We start from the raw sequence: 20,627 nt of genomic DNA on the forward strand, positions 1-20,627 counted from the left end.
TTTTTATAACCAGGGGTATCCTGAGTGGGTCAGTGCACTGGGTGTATCTTCTCTTTGGTAGGGTGCAAGTAAGATCATGCTGACTCATAAGTTACTCTCCAGATTAGAAATCACATCTTGCATAAAGTGGCATGAACAGGCTTAAGGTGAAATTGGGCTGTGGTTTCCCAAATTCCCCAAATGTGCCAAAACTGACTGACAGGGCGTTTACCATAAGCCTGACTGGTAGGCTCCTTAGCATGATAAGTATAAATGGTTGTTTAGTCTGCCCCTTTTCTGTGTTATTAAAAAGTATTAGGTGAAAATCTCGATTGGCCATAGCAACAACAGGCAGTAGAGGTCAATATGTAGAGGCTCATCTGGTGCTAACCATGGCATATGGTATTTTGCAACTTTGAGTGTAAGAGGAGCAAATAGTAAAGAGCGTAAATTAACAAATGAAATGGAAGAAAGAAAAATAGATATTTGTGAAACTAAGAAAGGGGAAGGATACCATTGATCTGAATGAAGGTAATCTGATTTTGTAGAGTGGAGTTGGTGAATAGAGGCAGGGGAGGGAAGGTGTAGTTTTAATTCATGAATGAAAAGGATGAAATGTATGTTAGGAAGTGTCATTTGGTGTCATCAGGATTGTTGTGGCAGGAATGTGAAGATTGGCAATAGTTGCATGTTATGCTTCAGTGAACTTAAATGATGCAAGAAGTAGGAATGAGTTTTGGGGAAAATTGTGCAATATGCTGAATGAATGCAATCTAGGGGGAAGATCATTCTGTTCAATGTCATGAATGGATGGCTGGGAATGCGATGAGAATACAGAAAATGTAACTCAGACATTTGGAGAGAATGAGTATGGTGATTGTATCTGCTCTGTTCTGAATATGTGTTTTAAGCAAAAGTCAATTCATAGATACACATAGAAAAGGAAAGAATCCAAAAGCTTGACTGGTTTGTTTATATGAAAGATGGAGATAATTAGTGAAGGACATCAAGGTAATGAGAGGTTTTGAATGTTGGGACAGACTGTTGTCTGGTAGTGACAAGAGTAGGTCTTGGGAAAAAACAGATATGGGAGAAGAAGTAGTGAAAGAAACTAGAATGAAAGTAAAATAATACAGTGGTACCTCGGGTCACGAACTTAATTCGTTCCGCGACTCTGGTCGCGACCCGAATTGGTCGCGACCTGAATCAAATTTTCCCATAAGGTTCAATGTAAATATGGTTAATCCATTCTGAACCATATGTATTTTTTTTTAAACCACAAAAATATGACACAAAGTACAGTACAGTACAGTATGAAGAGAGAGAACACTAACCTTGCTTGAGGCGTGGAGGACAGGAAGGTGAGTGGGGAGGCAGTTATTGTTTGGAGGGAGAGTCCCCCTCCCTTCAGGAAGCCACGACCACATGTCAGAGCAGGGAAAATGGCCACGGATCCTATTCGTCACCCGATGCGGAGTTTGCGAAGGGAAGCAAAATTTTGCGAATGATGCTGTTCGTGACCCGAATTGGTCGTGAACAGAAGCGTTTGTGACCCGAGGTACCACCGTAGCAGGGAGGGAAAGTGTGCATTTATATGAAAAAGTATTAGAAGATTGATTAATCTTCCACTGAATGAATGGAAAAGGGATGTGGAAGCTGTTTGAAATGGAGTGAAAATAATTGTGTTAGACTGCCAATGAAGAGATGTGCTAATAAGGGGTATGAAAAATAAGCTTGGTGGAATGAAGACATAAAAGACTAGATAAAAAATGCATACAAGAGAAGTTTGCTGCAAAAAACAAGATTGAAAGGAAGATGTTGCGTAGTATGTATAGAAAGAAAGATAATTGCAAAGAACAGTTAGGATTAAAAGAAGTAGAGGGAATGCAGAGTGATTTTGATGGGAATAAAATGGTTTAGAAGAGGGTGAGAAGATCTAAACATGAAGTCTTGAATGGAATTAAAAAGGATGATATGATCTGGGATAAAACTGAAGTGAAGGAATGCCAGAAGGAATGTAATAGAGGATTGTATGGGAATGATACTGATGTGTTGAAGAAAAGAATTAAAATGAAAGTTATAAATATTCTGTCCAAGTAAAAATGATGAAAAGGAAATAATAAATGCTGTGAGAATGTTGAAAAATAGTAAGGCAGCAGGTGTTGATTGTGTAACTGGCAAAATATTAAAAAATGTGTTATATGGAGTGGGTATGTAATATATTTATGGATGATAAATACATAAGGAATGTTTGCGGTGATATTAGAAGCATGTTGGTCAGGATTATGAATGTATGAGTACTTTTATATGGAAATGATGCTGTGTTGTGGTTTGAATTTGAAAACCCAGATTAATGGCAGTGAATAAGAGAGATTAATTAGATTAGATTAGATAGATAGATAGATAGATAGATAGATAGATAGATAGATAGATAGATAGATAGAATGATGCAACAAGGAGTAAGGATCTGAAAATTAATGTTGCAAAAACCAAGGTTGTACTGTAGAAAGTACTGTATCTACTATGAAGAATCCATCAGGCGGAGAGCCAATGTTTGTAAAATTTACGTAATCCTGTTTGTTTAATGAAGTACTCAACAACTGGTCCTAGTTAACTTCTTAATTGAATTGATAAAACTAGAGAGGTGATTACTTTTCATGCTGCCATCTTGCGCAATGGATAAATTTGTTCATGAAGTAAATGAAATAAACATTAAACAGTGTTACTTGTTCACTGTAATTCCATTTACATAACACTAGGACACCTACGAGTCTCTGATAATGTCCACTGGCAAAGAAATGTAAACATCCAAAATAATGGAGAGGGGCAAATACTTTTCCAATGAACTGTAGATCAGTTTGTGTACCTTGGTAGAGTATTTCTAAGGATGGGAAAATTGAGATTTGTGTGTGTGTGTGTGTTTTCATTTATTATATATTTTGAAAGAATGTAAGAAATAGGAATCTTTAGAATTTTTCTACAAATAAGAAAATCAGGTATAAATAGTTAAATGCAAGTGGATAAACAAGTCTGAAATACCATGAGGCACACAGATTTAAAGCAGCATTAGAAACTTATAGTATATTTCATACCCATTTTTTAGTCAAAATCCATATATACCTGTTAAGCTTTAAGTTAAAAAAATAGTTAACATTGTTGAAATTATTGAAAGAAAATTATAAGTAGTAAATAATGCACTCCACCAATAATATATACAACAAGTTAAAGTATGAACTCTGAAATCCAAATTTGGGGTGTGGCAGAATTCTATGTAAAAGAATGTAGTCTAGGAATGATTTCCACTTAAAATTAAATTCTGTGTCAGGTTTACTTTTTAAAAATAAAGTTTTTTTAAAAGATATTAAGGATACTCCCACAATTTAGTTAGTTGTTCTTCCAAAGAGGGAATCAAAAGTCTTTTTCAATAAAAGGCATATAATTATTTACAGCTGTTAACATATACAGTGCCAATTCAGTATAATTTGAAGGGATGTAAGGCTTGGTAAAATTTAATAAAAATATCTTACTGGGATATTGCATTGGGATTGTAACTTTCAGAATTTGTTCCATTCTACAGTGAATCATTTTCAATATCGTTAGGCTATACTGTATTGCCACCCCATATGAAGTAAAATCCAACCTGCTTGTTATATTTCCAAGAAGTTTTAGAAAAAGAGTTTCATTTTAGCAGTAAAGACTGGAGTAAATGTGCCAAGAATAAAACCGATTTTCTCTGAGTATGATGTTCGAAGTAAATGTGATATTCTTCTTCCATTGAAACTCCCACTGTTGCATCTCTGTAACTGTATTCATGTTCTGCATTTGTTTTATCATGCAATCTGTGACTTGTTCAGATTCTTAGTCATACTGCACTAAAATTTATAAGCCAAGCCTGACAAAGATCATTATTACTTATAATAAGGTTTTCAGATTCATTCAAACTTCTCAGTGCCCTCCCTTGTTTCTATGATTCTTTTATTGTTGCACTGCTTAGTTGAAGATAGTGAAACCATTTGAATGTAGAAAAGCACTGCATGGAACGTGGAGAAATTTTAAGGCATGCAAATACTGATAGTGAAAAGTGTGTGGCGGATTACAAGGGATGAATGTTTGACAAAAGAAGCAAAACGGTTGTATATAGGAGTGGCCATATGTGGAAGTGAGTTTAGAAGTGAGTTACACAGAAGTGAGTTTGGAGTGTAGGAGAATTTTCCCAACAGAGACAAGGACGCATTAGCACAAATTGGTTTATTGGCAGCGCTGGAGGCAAAGACTTGGCCTAAAGCGGGGTGATGTAAAGTCTCACTTTATAGACATAATGCAAATTAGAATATACATGTGATTGGATCCAGCAGCAAAGAATTTGATTGGATATAGCTTATAGCAGATTTTGATTGGATACAACACATTATGTGCCTAGTGGGGTCAGTGAGGCCATTAGGGTATTGATACCCCTCTGCTTTTTCTCAAAGAATCCCAATTTGCTGTGAAATAAGTTGAAACTGAGACAAGTAAATGTGATCCACCATTCTTTATTTCACTTTGTTTTTGGTTAACCTGTTCTTGTAAATAATAAAACCTATGAAAATGGTGATACTTTTGTCCACATCTGTAACTATGAGGTAATGGGACAGGACTACAAAGACAATGGGGTTTTGAAAGAACAAAGAGGCCGTATCCTATGAACATAGCTTCTTTCTAGAAAGTTACTTGCTTTTGTTTTTTCCAAAGTTCTGCTCTTCTTCCAGTATCTTCCCAGCTTATCAGCATTCCTTGGCCTTCTGAATGTTTTATGGCTCAGCAGGCAATTTTAGTTTCCTTGAGAAGGTGTATTTGGGCTGGGGGCTTTTAGCTGGACTCCCAAAATTTGAATGTGGTCTGAGTATAAAAGTGAATGAACCATCTGAAAAAAGCACATTGAGCTGGTTTGGTCAGATAGAGGGAATGAATGAATGAAGATCGAGTCGCCAAACAGACACACGGAGGAAAAGGGAATGGGTTGAGATGAAGGGGAAGGCCAAGAAAGTGATGCCTGGATGGAGTTGATGAAATCCTGAAAAGATAGAAGTTTATTGAATGAAAATCAATATATGAAGGTGTATGAATTGGTGGAAACAAGGACAGAAAGGGATAGAGAAGGATAGCAAATGGCATTGGCATGAACTAGATCTAGGAATACAGGTAGTCCTCAGCGACGATTTGAAGTTATGATGGTGCTGAAAGAGGAGATTTACGGCCAGCCACTGCAGTGTCCTCGCAGTCACATGATCACAATTCAGGCATTTGGCAACCAGCTCACAAGTATGATGGTTGCAGTGTCCTGCGGTCACACGATCGCCATTTGCAACCTTCACTCCCAGCTTCTGACAAGTCAAGTCAATGGGGAAGCTGGCAGGAAGTTGCAGATGGCAATACCATGATGTCACACCTAATGATCATGTGGGATTCGCCTAACAACCACAACTGGAACTGCCAGAACTGCCGTCATAAGTCAGCACAGTCACGTGACGTTGTGGTTTATGACTGTATCGATTAGCAACAGACTTCCGTGTCCCACTTACGATAGTTAACCAAGGATTACCTGTATTTCCTTTCTTTAATGTCATGTCTTTAATTTATTTTGCCCACCACATTCTCTCTTTCTCTCTCTTTCTCTCTGTGCTCTTTATAAAATTGTTTACCCCAAAAGGGGATGACATGATGGATATGAGTGTATGTGTGTATGCAACTAGGGAACAGTGTTTGAAAATTCATAACTTTATCTTACATTTTATGTCTTAGACTTACTAGGAAATTACTAAAAATGAATCTTGCATCACACACTAAATCAACTGGGCTTTTGTGATGAACACCAACTTTGGAGCCTCCATGCAGTTAAATCCACCAAACACATAAAATTTAATACTTGAGATTTTGCCCTCTTAAACAACATGGAGGAAAATAAGCTTAATATCTGTGTATCCTTTTTCTGCAATGTCCCCAGAATGTGTTGCCTCATCTTGTCACCATCCCATGAGTGGGATAGGTTTTGGTGATTCTTAGCTGTACCCATGTTAAAGTATTATTTTTCCATTTCTTCTGGCATCATCGAAGGGCAGTGTCATGGATTTAAAATAGATTAGGCTTTATCATCATAACCTAGGACGGAAGTCACAGGATTGCGGTGACTAAGAAAGGATAAAGCAGGATAAAGACTGGTAGTGGGTTCAGAAAACTTTATGCCAGTATAGTTTTCTGTCAATTCAGGGATGGATGGATGGGTGGATGAAGGGAGGGCGTTTCAGCTCAACAGCAAGGTAGACTAACTACTGGGTCATTGTTTATTTTTCCCTGTATGAAAAATTACTGTATCTCTTTTTGTTTTGTAGGTACTGAATGAAGCTGTGGGTGCCCTGATGTATCACACCATCACTTTAACTCGTGAGGACTTGGAGAAATTTAAAGCACTTCGAATAATCGTTCGAATTGGAAGTGGTTTTGATAACATTGATATTAAGTCTGCTGGTGACTTAGGTATTATGTTCATTCATGTCTTTGAAAGTAATAGTTATTAATCAAGTTTGGGCATTAAAATAGCAGACAGATCTTGCAGTAGTTTGGAAGGTGGTACTCATAATTTGCAGGGATCCATTCTAGCTTACAGTTGCAAATCCAGAAGCTGTGGATAATGAGACCTTGAATCTAAAGGAACTGAGGGGTTAGGTTCCAGAGCCCCAGAAAATGACCAAAACGTTGCTGTGAAGATCAGTAGGCGGGCATGGCTGATGAGAAAATTGATGGCAAGATCGCTGAGAATGTGAGGGACTGAAAGCCCAACTTGTACTTTTACACATGCACAAAATTGGTGGATGGATCAGAATCACATGCCGAAACTGGGAAACGCCCCAAGTCTTTATGTTAGATAATGAGATCTGGTCTATGTTTACCAGCTGAAGGGTTATAAAAACTGTCTGTACTTCACACTTAAATTTTATTTATGTGTTTATTAATTTGTGCCTTCGAGTCAGTTTTCGACTCTGCTTGACTGCCTGGGCTAGTCCCTGCAGTTTTCTCGGCAAGGGGTTTCAGACATGGCTTGCCCTGGCCTCCTCCTTCCTAGGGCTGAGAGAGAGGGACTGGCCCAAGGTCACCCAGCTGGCTTTGTGCCGAAGGTGGGACTAGAACTCATGGCCTCCTGGCTTCTAGCCCGGTGCCTTTAACCATTACACCAAACTGGCTCTAAATTTTATTAGGATGTTATTTTGATATATTCAGTAAGTTTAACATGGCAGTGTTAGACTACTTTTACCTAGGTGTTTCTTACCTTGTACTGGCTTGTCACATCTCCCTAATAGGCATCTACTCAAATTACAGCCTTGGAGCATTTAGAAAGATTTGGCATTGAAAAGAAGGCCCTTTTCTCTCCTAACAGCAACTGCTTGTATCCAGATGATTACCCTGCCCCCCACCCCCCATATTAGCTTCAACTGTTTTTTTCCATTTCTGTGTTATTCTTCCCCCTTTTGTGTTGTGTCTCATTTTAGATCAGGAGCTTGCAGATTGCAAGTATTCATTTTCAATGTTTGCAAGGGTAGTTATTTCAGGTGCTTAGTTTAATTTTATTCTTAACAGTTTTGAAGTAGAGGAATAGATACAAGTGCTACGTTTTGTAATGCACTGAGCCGGCAAGTAGTTGACTTCCAGTTGCTGTAAAAGTATGAGTGTTTTAGGTTAAGCCCAAGGCTGTGTAGAGACTGTACGTCTTTCTTGATGCTTCAGAAATAGCCTGTCCTAGCCTGTCAGTCTAGGGATGCACGGTTCTGACATCTTCTCAGCTCCTCAGCATGGAACCTGGAAGGAAATGAGGCTCTGTTCTTACTGGATAATTTTCTCTCTCTTGTTTATTGAAAAAGAATGGTTTGTCGGTTTAAGAAAGTGATCAACGACTGGCCATTGCAATGAAGCGATGTCCTCTATGGTCCTTTTCCTTCTGGGTACCCAACTGTACAGAACTGCTTCAGAAGCACTTTGCTTGAGATCTTCATCACATGGTGGTGCAGAGTCCATTTCCAGATCTTTGGAGAGAGCTGGAACTGAATTCAAGAGGATGGCGGGCGGGGTGGCATTCCTCGTCCAAAGGCACATTTGATGCTCTCTTAGCAACCCTTTCAGATAGCAGCGATTAGTGTGTCTCCAGTATGAACTACCATAGACATCTTGTATATTATTTTATTTTTTTGATTGCAAAAAAATGTTTCAAGATGGGTTTAGGCTTTGTCCTGAGTCAGTGCACAGCCTCATACAAAAATGTTTGATTGTGTGGATTTGCAATCTGGCAATGTTCCTTTGTTAATTTATCTCATTGAACTATTTTTAAATCATATTGCAACTTGATGCCCATTACACTATAAGCTTATACCCACTTCCCTGAGAGTATGCCTCATTTAATTTGATGATATTTACGGAGATGTAAATGCACTCAAAATTGATTACTTGCAGCAATTTTAATCCCAAAATCTCTATGCTTTTCTAGTCATTATCTATCTTTAACATGCCAGACATTTTATGTATCCAATAGAATAGCAAAAGGTCTTCTATATTGTGCAGTTCCCAGTTTTCGTGTATGGTAGTAGTGTTCCCAAATGTCATTCTGGGCTTTGGGATGAATCATTTGAAAATGTATGTTTTGATTCCTGAGGAGACATGAATAAATAATGTTGAGAGATGAAGCAAAATTTAAATTTATGTGAAAATTAGATGAACTGAGATTCTGAAAATGTACAGTGAAGTAGTTTTTAAATTGTGGGAAGAAACTCATTTGAATTGCTTAGGCAATATATTTTGTGTTGTGTCTCCTAAATACAGCATTGTATTTATGAATCTGTTCATAAACGTAAGGTTTAATTAATGAAAAAGTTTTACGTAGGTCAGTGGTTCTGAATTAGAAAAGACCATAACGGGTTGATGCAGAGCAAGTTCAGTGCTTCAGCCTCCTTGAAATCAAGCTGAAAAATTCATCTTGGTTACCTTAAATCTCTTTGATTTCATTGTGACCATTGTGTCATCTGGGTACAGCCCCAGGTTTTCAACTGTACACTATATCATTGGTGTCAAGTTAACTCTTCCAAAAAGCTGTTCAAGATGGCTTTGTAGTCCCATAACGAAACTGTGTCAGCTGTTACTTACCGTGCTTCGTTATTCAAGGGATTGCGGTCTGCAACGTCCCAGCTGCATCAGTAGAAGAGACCGCAGACTCGACCATGTGCCACATCTTGAATCTGTACAGACGAACCACCTGGCTCCACCAGGCTTTGCGAGAAGGCACACGAGTGCAGAGCGTGGAACAGATCCGAGAAGTTGCATCTGGAGCTGCCAGAATCAGAGGAGAGACTCTGGGCATTATTGGGTTAGGTAGGCCAAAATGATCTTTGTACAGCCAAGGATATTTAGGGCTGCTTTATTCCAACTCCTAGTAAAAATGGATAGAAATACCGGCTTTGTCACAGCTGGCAATCAGAATCCTAGTCCCATTTTGGTTACAGTAAGGTGCGGGTGGACAAAGTCTTATCTTCTCACTCTATGACATGTGTGGCTATATATCTATAAATGGTTGAATGTGTTTTGAATGCAGGTTCTAGAAAAGTTGCTCTGATCTTTTTTTTATTTTTTATTTTTTATTTTACATTTATTTAAGACGATAAATGAACAGATATTTATTATGGCATGAAATGCAGTAGGTAGTAGGAACCTATGCTACAGCATTCATAAAGCGGTATTCACTCAGGGTGTGTAGCTCTGGAGCTGTCCTGGCACTGCTTGTTCATGTTTCACAGGAAGTCCTTTTTTGACCCCATCCTAGAGCAGATTTCCCCAGGATGAATCCCTCCAGTCTCTCCCACAATTTCCAACATGTCTGACCTTTTGGTACTGTTGGATGGATTATTAGGTGATGTAGTCTAAAAGATGGGAAAGATTTTGTATGGTATCATTCAAACAGTGACTTACCATTACTGGATAAGCTTTGGATTTGTAAGTTCTCTACACTTTCTTCCTCTGGTTTGGACATGAGGAAGTACGACATTTTTCTTCTTTTTTAAACTAAGAGGTGAAGAACGATCACCTCTTAGTTTTAAACCTCTTAAAACCTCTTAAACTAAGTGAGGAACAATCAAATCTCCAAGCTAATGCATATAACTCTAAACCAGTGTTTCTCAACCTTGGCAGCTTGAAGATGTGTGGACTTCAACTCCCAGAATCCCTCAGCCTGTATGCTGGCTGGGGAATTCTGGGAGTTGGTCCACACATTTTCAAGTTGCCAAGGTTAAGAAACACTGCTCTAAACCATTTCTGCACTCCATACAATCCAGATTTGTGAAAGGGGACAGTAATACTCAGTGTATTTTCTGTAAAATACTTTCCTGCAGGACGAGTTGGTCAAGCCGTCGCACTGCGTGCCAAGGCCTTTGGCTTCAATGTCATTTTCTATGACCCGTATCTCTCAGATGGCATTGAACGGGCTCTTGGGCTTCAACGGGTGAGCACTCTGCAGGATCTGTTATTTCATAGCGACTGCGTCACCCTGCACTGCAGCCTCAACGAACACAATCATCACCTGATTAACGACTTCACCATTAAACAGGTAAGGATCTATCAGATTAGACAATGATGTTCATAACCATTTATATAGCGATTTTGAGTGTCCAAGGTACTCTGTGAACTTTATCTTTAGAAATCCTTATAGAAGCCATTGCACGACAGGGTACTCTCATTATCTCCATATTGCAGATGTATTATTATGGTCTGCATGACCAGGTGAAATGTTCTGCTATGCAAATACATTCCTGCTAGCTTCAGTGTGGCCTATACTATTGATTTCTCAGCAAGTTCTTTCTTGGGGAAATGACGCCATTATCCATCTAATATTGATCTTTATTTACTTGTGTAGTTACAAGTTGAAACCTGCAACATCAGGACATTTCTGCACATGATAATCCATAAGTATTAGATTGTGGTGAGGGATTGGCGCCCCCTTGTGTTCCAAGGGAATAATAAGAAATTCCTGCTGTTCCCATGCACACACTGAGGAATTTATATGGAAAATGGCTTGTGGAGAAGAATAAAACGAGAAGTTTAAGCATTGACTGGAATCTTTAATTTCCCAGAATATTTTGTACAGCTAGTTCTTGCTTAACGACCATTTGTTCAACGACCATTCAAAGTTACAACTGCACTGAATGAGATTTATGACTGGTCCTCGAAGTTGAGGCTGTCATGGTGTCCCTGTGGTCATATGATCGTGATTCGGGCACTCGGTGACCATCTCACAATTATGACAGTTGCAGCGCTCCGTAGTCATGTGATTGCCATTTGTGACCTCCGCTGCCGGCTTCCCGCTAGCAAAGTCAATGGGGAAGCCAGCAGGAAGTCTCAAACGGCGATCATGTGACATCACAATTAACGACATTGCGGAATTGGCTTAGCAACTGCAACTGCCGTCATAAGTTAGCATGGTCATGTGATGTCACGCTTTACAACTGTGTCGGTTTGCAACGGAGTTGCCGGTCCCAATTACCATTGTTAAGAGAGGATTACCTGTAGCCGCTCACTTATACAGCGTTGGTAGAAATGGGCCTTGCTTCTGTCTTTACCTGCAGAGTGAAATAAAAGATAGTCTTGCAGAGCATCTGTAGAGGCTCCTCTGAGTTTGCTTATCGAACTACACCACTGACAAAGGGGTGGTAATTCAGGAAGCCTGGGCCAAACTTTTTAAGGGTCTCTTGCTTCGGTTCGATTCTGTCTGAGCACTCAGTTACACCCATAGGTGTGCCCTCCACACCATCACAAGTGCAAGCAAAGGGTTGGTGGCATGTGGTACCCAGTAATCTTTCCCTCTCCTTTTGAGACCGGTTGTAGAAACTAACTGTCTTTGAGCCATACTGGTTTCCAAATTAGATTTTGAGCCCCTAGGGTACAGGACGCTTCTTAATTTCAGAAGCTGTTGAAAGCTGCTTGGAACCTGTGGTGTAGGAAGCAAATTAATTTTAATCTGCTGTCTTGTTGCCACAGGATTTGTATAATTTTTAATATTTTATATTATTGTTATAATGGCTAGAACTGTAGAAATGGGGGATTGTTAAGTCAGAATAAATAACAACGTACACATCAAGGAACTGTTTGGAGATGGATCCAGTAGGGCCTCCATTTCCATTTAAATATTTTTGGAGCCCTCCTTTGTGCACTGTACTTTCTGAATCTTGAATCAGATGAGTCTGAACAAGCATTGAGTCTCAGCGTTGAAAGTCCAGCCACTTGCAGAACAAGATTGACATAATTTACAAATGAAATTCATAATGTGTTTCGAAATGGGTATTATATTAGACAGAGAATTAAAGATAAAAGGATACAGTTTATTGCAATTTTATAAAAGCTTAAACAGTTCTGGTTGAAAAAGAGCTTGTTATAAGTGTATTATTGAAAGTTACTTTTGCCAGAGACCGTCACTAAATGAATGTCAAATGTACAGGTGTTCTGGTTAGTTTTAATAAGTTCCCTGTTACTTTCATGTTGCCAGCTTTGTGTAATGTTGGACAACTCTTGAAATGTTTTTGGTGTTCTCATTGATACGTTAAAACTAATAGAAAATTACAGCTTAGCATTATTGACCAAGATGTTGTCTGGTTTAAATGTTAAAACCCCCCATTATAAATCAAGGATTTGCTTTTGCTCATGATTCTAACTTATTAGTGAAGAACACAAGGATCCTGGTTAAGATGTAGTGTTGAACAAGCCACGAGAAACCATCTTTTGTTACTTTTGCTGGCAGATTGGCACTGATCTAACCCCATTGCTGCTTCCGGATAAGCCAGAATATTAAAAGGGTTGGACCGTTGTTTAAATGACATATGGGGTGATATTTTCCCCATTTGTTCAGGGGCCAGTTGAGTGTGTTCTGCAGCCTTTTTCATCATAGGTGTTTCCTTTCTGCAGAGAGTTCTGTTCCAAAGAATTTCTGACTGCCATGGTGCTTCATCTTTTTAAATCCTGCAGATGCGACAAGGGGCCTTCCTTGTGAACACAGCTCGCGGAGGACTGGTTGATGAAAAGGCACTAGCACAGGCGCTGAAGGAAGGCAGGATACGAGGAGCAGCCTTAGATGTCCATGAGTCGGAACCTTTCAGGTGACTGGACTTCTCATTCTTTAAAAGAGTTTGAAGTCCGTTGAAATAATAGCATGATCTCCACGTCATAAGAATTCTTAGTATTTATATGGTCCTTTCTTTATAACATTCTTAGCACCTCTGAGCAGCTCTAGATTACTCAGAAAAAAACAAGCATCTACAGAAGCAAGATTTATTTAAAAGTTGGGGATGGGGAGGAGGGAGAGAACTCATCATGTATAGGCCTTGATAGCAGTACCTTCAGTTCACTCTTATTTCCAGTTACTGAAAAGTGGATGGTTTCTGTCATCATTCTCTTAACTCTGAGCCCCTGGGAGATACTGGATCATATTTGGATAACAGTGATAGTGATTTAAAAGCCCACATTAATATGAAGTCATCACCAATCAATCAAATCTTTATTACAGCTATAATGCCAGCAGCCAGATACAGATAAAACAGATTTTTGTAAAAAGATGCTAAAAAGGAAAGAAACTGATACAGTTTTTCAAACACAAGGAGAGGTGGATGGTCCATATAGAGGTGCAGAATTGGGCAACCCAGGGAGATGTATCTGAATGATGGTCAGGTAGGAGAAGAGACCAGTAGAAGTCATGCTCTCTGGCAGGAAATTTCTTCAGGGTAGGGTGGGTAAAAGTGGCCTGGGATTCCCTGTAAAGAGATCAACGAAAGAGCATTTGGCTCAAGGACTCTACAGAGCCATTCCCACAAGGACATATACACTGATGTGGAGGAGTGTTTTGTAGTGCCCCAGAGAATGACAGAAGGCAGTGGATCCAGCCTGGGCAAAGTGGAGGTCTGGCAAAATTTCAGAACTGTACAGAGGAGAGATAGGAAGCTGGCACATACCCATTGCAGATAACCCCACATGCTGCAAGGCTGGGAACCAGATTGATCTGAAAATCAGTATCCCAAAAACATTGTTTAAGAGTGCTTGTGGTGTTTTTATCAACGCCTAATGGGCAAAGAGCCCTAGGTGGGAAGCTTGCCAAGAACTTGATTTAACCAGGTTGACTTAAAGTGGTAAAGTGGCTTTAAGAACCAGCAGGGCCAGATCCACTGGGAAAAAAATTAAGTTTAGCCAGAGGTTAAAAAGATAGTAACACGTTCTAGCATCTCCTGAGACTAGGCTGGTCTCTAAACATATTCTTAATACATACTGGGATTGCGAGGATAGCTCTCATAAACTTGGACTGAGTAGCTTCAAGGGTCAAAATTTCTAAAAATACAGACTTGGACACCATAGAGAAGCTGGGAGATGACCTTGAACTGGACTGTTTCCGTGAAGTCAGTCAAAAAAGAGTTTGTGAGGAACAGATCCCTTAAAAAATAAGGTTAGTTTATTCCTTTTCATCATTCTCAGGATTCTGTAAGGAAAACCTTGTGCTAACTCATTCATTAAAGTCTCATCTCTTCTGACATTTCCAAATCCCTTAAAATCAGGTTAAAGGTTTAAAAAAAAAAAAAAGGTTTAAATCAAGTTTTTAAAAAAGGAGTTGTCTTCCAGTCAAGCTTGACTCCCACTGTGTGGACATGTCCAGGCAGTTTCCTTGATAATATTACATAAATGGTTTGCCATTGTGTATTTCTAGGGTGTTTTCTTCTTCCCAGTCTAGCCTCTAGCTTTGGGATTCCTGATCATATCCCATCCAAGTACAAGTAGGGACCAAATTTGTTTAGCTATTTGAGATCAGCCAAATCTACTTACGAGCTAATTGTAAAAAGAAGCTGTTGTGCTAAACTACAAATTTCTTGTGTTACAACAGAGTTAGCGTAACTGAGTGGCTGTTTTTATCAAGTTTCTATCTTGTCTTCTTTATTGTAAACTCATTGAACACTTAAAAGTCTTTGGGCTTCAGACTGCCTAAATATTTATAGCCCTCATTTTCAAATTGGTACCCTCCAACTGTGTTGGATATCAACTCCCATAACTCCCTAGCCAGTATGGGAATTGATGCCCAACCCATTTAGAGGACATCAGCTTGAGGAAAGCTGCCTTACAGAAATATCATGTTGTTCTCCAGGCTGATGATGGTATTGAGAGAGCCAACATGGAAGTCTGGATCATCCAGATTGAATTTTAACTGGCAACAAAGCAGAGCTTGAGAGTTAGATGACATAATTTTCAGAAAACGTGCACGCGCAAGAAATTTTATTCAGGAAGATGCAATGGCTTGTGATTTGCTTTCCTCAGCTTTAGCCAAGGCCCTTTGAAGGATGCACCAAATCTCATCTGTACACCCCATGCTGCCTGGTACAGTGAGCAAGCCTCGATAGAGATGCGAGAAGAAGCAGCGCGGGAGATCAGGAGAGCAATCACAGGTTGCCAACCATGTTCTTTTAAGTGACCTCCTTGGCCTAATGTGCTCACCGATTCTTCTGTCTTCTGCAGTACCGAACAGACCAGATGGGCCTAGGTTAACTAAAGAACCACACTTTATTAATGGTAACATTTAGGTACAATTCTAATGTGTAAGGAGAGATATAACTTGTATTCCAGTTGTCGTATTTCACCTGTCCCTCATGACACTTGTCCTTAGAAAGGACGTTAGAAGGGAACTTTGTGACCTTGGAACTTTTAAAATTGCACAAGTTTTGTGTCAATGGTTCCTTTGTCCAAAAATGTTGAGTCAGGGGTCAGCACCCTTTTCAGGTCCACCCCCCCAAAAGCAAAGAAATTTTGAAATCTCAATATTCTGGCAATTATTTAAAGTTATTCTTCAGGTGGGGGGGTCCCTCCGATGCTATAAGGGTTGTCCTATATGAACATCATGGGGATTCCATAACCACAAACCATGTATGCCGAGTTGAATAAGATCATTTATTTATTTAATAATTGCCCCTTCTGTCCAGAATTGGACAGAACTAATTGGAGGAATAATTTAGGGGCTCTATTCAGACCTGGGGCCTCTAGCCGTATGTCTCTGTGGAAGGAGGAATGGTAGACCACTGCCAGAGATTTTCTCACTGGGGTAGCAGAAAATAACCTCTACTACTCCTCAGCCAGCAATAGGGCATATAAAGGGACGTGTTGGTGTAGGTTCAGGAATTCCTTCTGTCTACAGGAACTGAAGCTCTTCCGCATGCCTCTGATGAGCGAGGACAACAATGACAGCCTTGAAGCTATCAGCTAATTTCCTTTGATTGAAAGCACTGGGAAGAAAATTTGTAAAGGCTCAACCAAGGAGAAGACCAGAAACATGGGGGAAAGGGGCCACAGGAAACAATTGTAACTTTATATGGATTATCTACCATCTACCCTGCTAGGACTACTCTGCTGATCCATTCGCTTTTATTGACCAGCAAAGGGGTGGGCGGTTTTGGAAAGAAGTAAAGCTGTTGAAATGAGTTCAGATTCCTTTGCTGATTAGGCTAGATAGGCCCTAACGCCCAGACAGGGAATGCCAAGGCTAGTCTACTCCCCAACACTTTCCCGCCTTTTGGTGTGTTTATGATGCATGTTGTCCCCATAAGCCACTTTGTCCCCATTGGAAGAATGCAACAGCCCTTCTTCCATCCAAAGAGAGTGGGACTTTGGATGCATAGTATTTCGAAGAGGGGAAAATAAAGGTGTAAATAATGCTTTAATAATCTCAACACAAGCTCTGTAGCACAAGTGCTGCAAAATGAAATTGATACCAAAGTTCTTGCAAGCTGTCTGGAGATTTCATCTCTTTATAGGGCACAAAAGATGATAAACTTTAGCAAGCTTTAGAAAGAAGAAAAGAATGTGTACAGCCATAACGTTGGTGTTGGCTGTGGCCAAAACATGTTGACCATGCTTCTGTTACACACATGCGGTTTTCATATAGCCCCAGTTGCATTGTTTATGTGGTGATATTTACTTCTTCTGTAGGTCGTATTCCAGACAGTCTGAAAAACTGTGTCAACAAAGAACACTTGACCACAGCTACACACTGGGCGAGCATGGATCCAGGAGTTGTTCACCCGGAGCTCAATGGCGCTGCTTACAGGTAAGACACTCCACTTCCATCACCTCCCACGTATTCCAAAATGGGAAACAACCGTTCTCAACTTTGTAACATTCTACCATACCCAGAGCCCTTAGATATACTGGCAATAGAGTAGGTGATGCAGTCTCAGGATTGAGACTTCTTCAGAAGTCTTTCAGTTCAGTGAAAGCCATGGTCCATAGGTATGACAGATCTTCCTTTTCCCCTCTCTCAGCAGGTACCCTCCTGGTGTTGTAAGTGTGGCTCCACCTGGCATCCCAGCAGCTGTGGAAGGAATTGTCCCTAACGCCATGTCTTTATCACATGGGCTGCCTCCAGTAGCTCATCCTCCCCATGCTCCTTCTCCCGGCCAGACAGTGAAACCTGAAGCTGATAGAGACCACCCCAGTGACCAATTGTAGCCTACAAGAATATCATTCCCAACAAGGTGGTCGCAACTTTGGAAAGTGCGTGGTAAAACATTTGGACTTGGAACAGATGCCGAACCACAACAAGCACCTGGAGACAGGTCATTCATGTTTTTAGGAACTGGTCCAATATGCAGTATAATAATGAGAAATGGTGGGAGATGGAAAGAAGATTTGAAAACTTTATTCCTCCATATAAAATGTAGTTTGTCCCTGTCCAGTGACCTGAATCACGGTTTCTGTGTCCTGTGGGTTCTTTGTTAAGCCAGAGAAGTTAGTAGTTAATTATATCATGAATGTACTTGTCTGTGTACAGTTTTTAGAACATTAACCAAGGTTTGTTTGCTCGGCTGTCAACAACAAAAACATAAGAGAGGCATTTGACAAACCAGTTTTGAGATTTGAAAACTTTTTTGTTTTTATATGTTTAACAAATGCCCCAAAATGAGGCAGTTGATGAACTTCTCAGGACAATGGTTCCCACCCACCTGCCCACCCATTTTTCTTTCTCTGCCATACAGTGCATTGTTTTTTCTACCTTCTTGTCTTATTTTTTAGAATAATTTAATAAAATACAAACACTTTCTCCTGATTTTGGCATAAATTTCCCATATTTCAGAATGAAGATGTTTGAAAGAGATTTTGAGGTGCAAAAAGTTTTTGTATAAACAAGGGGTCATGCTTTTTTGTCACCAGTTAAAGTATATATTATTGCTGGGATGCAGAGAGAGAAAGAGAGAAAGAGAGAGAGAGAGAGAGACTGACTGAGAAAGGCACTAGGGCTACTGAAAAGTAAAAAAAATTCATTGCCTACATGGATTCCTTCCCAGTAATGTAGTAGGCTAGCAATATTTTGGGTTAAATCATGTTTGTGACTGTATCCATTTGTATGAATTATTTTAAAGAAATAAAAATTCCAAACAAACCACATGTGACTCTCTTAATTTTTTTTAACTTAATTAAACTGATTATTTCATAGATATACTTCATTTTTGCGTGGCTTTCTTAGAAATAAAGCATTATAAAGCCAGTATTTTCTAATGCAGGCTGGAAAAGAATTCATGTTATTTCAATTCTTGCCAACTTCTAACAGAGAAAATTGGAAGGAGGTTGGAAACATCACAAGTGGGAGTTGATTTTTAATGAATAATGTCAATAAAAGTTTTACTTTAAATAAATAAAACAAATAACAGTCTTAGTCTTATTTTTCCTATATATTTCTGCATGTGCATTTTTAAAGATTAGGCAGTGTGGTTAACTTACTTCATAAATTCTTGTATTCTCTTTTTCACAGATACCAAAATACAGTACTGATTTAAATCTGTCTTTTCATTTCATACCAGCATTTTCAGCCAAGGTGTCATGGTTAGAATATTTCCATTGATTATGACTGATTTCATCTCATTTTTCTTCATCTCATACCCATAAATCTTCATCTTTGCCTCCATTATTTTCAATATTTAACTTTATATCTTGGTTAATAGTTTCCATGTGTTTATGATGATCTTTGTCATACCTACTTGCTATCCTCAACCATACATTTGGGATCCAAGATAAATTTTCTACTTTATGAAAGTTTTGCCCCTGTTTGAAGCAACTAAAACATCAGATGATTTTTCCTGAATCAAGCTGTCTAGTTCAATTTTTTAAAAAATATTTTTATTGGCGTATTATACCAAAAACAGGGAAGAAAAACACTGTAAAAAGTGTGTGTATAAAAATGTAACACAAATACTGCAGTACATACACAAAAGCAGCTCAGTTATAACAAATTAAGCTTTGCTCATACAGAAACATCTTGATAAATTTATTAAATTCATAGCCCAATTCATAGGCTGTAAGTGAAAACATTTTTCAGTCCAGGATTTCAAATCTGAAGTGTAAATTCATTCCAACAATGCAAAACTATAATTGCATTCATAGAATCATGGACTTACTTTTGGAGAATATCAAGCCAGCCTGCCTGCCTGCCTGCCTGCCTGCCTGCCTGCCTGCCTGCCTGCCTGCCTGCCTGCCTTGTGGGGTCAGAGTTGTGGCATAGGATTTCATGACCTCCATGACAACCATCAGCTTATCTCAGGTCATTATGGGCCTTATCTACATGAGGTCCATTCACTTGATTTGACCACAATTATTATCTAGTCCAATCCTCTGCAATGTGCAGGAAAACCAATTGAATTGTCTTCAAATGGTAGCTACTCAGCCTCTTCTTAGATACCTCTCCCCAACCTTCCTAGGAAAAATGTTCCATTGCTGTTCAAATCTCACCATCAAGAGGTTTTTCCTGAAACAAAATCTAGGTTGTTGCAACTTACACCCTTTTTTATGGTTCCATTTTTTATCCATTGGGAAACACTGAGTCAGGGCTAAAGAGTTGAGTATAAAAATTTAAATGTTGACTTATTAAATAGGAACCATTATATACTTTATCCTGAGGATCCTTAACTATAGAAATAGGTTGCTCTTTCCCCACATTTTTCCATCTTATTCGATACTATTTTATAAGGTTTAATTTACTATTCAATATCCAGTGCATTACAAGTAACCATGTTACAAGTTAGCAGATGTAAAAGCACTGAATCATTCCAAAATAGAATAAATACTCAAAAGTTTTCTTAACTTTTCCAAATTATTGCATTGATTGTTTTCTTCCATAAAGTATATGCAATAACCAGCTGTAAATGTACTGTAAGCCTTAAAAGCATCCCAAATCTGAAATAAATTTGCTGATTGTGTAGATGTATCACAACCTCAAAATTTTGTGTCAATTGGTTAATAAAATGTAAATCTTCATAATGGCATATTTAAATACCACCTTGAACTAATAGAATGAATTAATATCAGTGTACTGTTTTCTGGTGGTCAACCAGATGCTTCTAGAAGGTCTTCAGAGTTGGAATGGAGGACTGTAGAAAATCTTTTCTGCCTTTTCTCCGCAACATTTACTCTTGTTGCCAAAATAAATAGTAACTACTCATTAATCTTTCCTTCCTAAATTTGTGTAATCTTCTATGCCATCTGCTAGTATCTATCTCATAATTCCATTCATTATTTGTGTGCATTTCCTTTTGTCTGTCCTAAATCTCACATTATGCCTTTTGTTGGATGAC

At 39.0% G+C, this 20,627-nt stretch overlaps 1 protein-coding gene across 5 annotated transcripts in view; it reads left to right on the forward strand.

Moving 5' to 3' along the window:
• CTBP1 (C-terminal binding protein 1) overlaps positions 1 to 18,445 on the forward strand; it is a 61,069-nt gene extending 42,624 nt beyond the window's left edge. For 4 of the 5 annotated variants that reach the window (XM_088139442.1, XM_088139444.1, XM_025163164.2 and 1 more), the window contains 7 exons: positions 6,348 to 6,492; positions 9,163 to 9,369; positions 10,383 to 10,597; positions 13,006 to 13,136; positions 15,331 to 15,458; positions 16,993 to 17,110; positions 17,325 to 18,445. In XM_088139442.1, the coding sequence (XP_087995568.1) occupies positions 6,348 to 6,492; positions 9,163 to 9,369; positions 10,383 to 10,597; positions 13,006 to 13,136; positions 15,331 to 15,458; positions 16,993 to 17,110; positions 17,325 to 17,511 (1,131 nt within the window). In that variant the 3' untranslated portion in view covers positions 17,512 to 18,445. The remainder of the gene's footprint in view (positions 1 to 6,347; positions 6,493 to 9,162; positions 9,370 to 10,382; positions 10,598 to 13,005; positions 13,137 to 15,330; positions 15,459 to 16,992; positions 17,111 to 17,324) is intronic. The other variant, XM_088139443.1, reaches the window with a different exon arrangement.
• Positions 18,446 to 20,627: the final 2,182 nt, after the last annotated feature.

The sequence above is a fragment of the Python bivittatus genome, unplaced genomic scaffold (assembly GCF_059951505.1).
Source record: "Python bivittatus isolate LINGU-HERP-01145 unplaced genomic scaffold, Pbiv_v1 ctg000210_np1212, whole genome shotgun sequence".
Classification (NCBI taxonomy): domain Eukaryota; kingdom Metazoa; phylum Chordata; class Lepidosauria; order Squamata; family Pythonidae; genus Python; species Python bivittatus.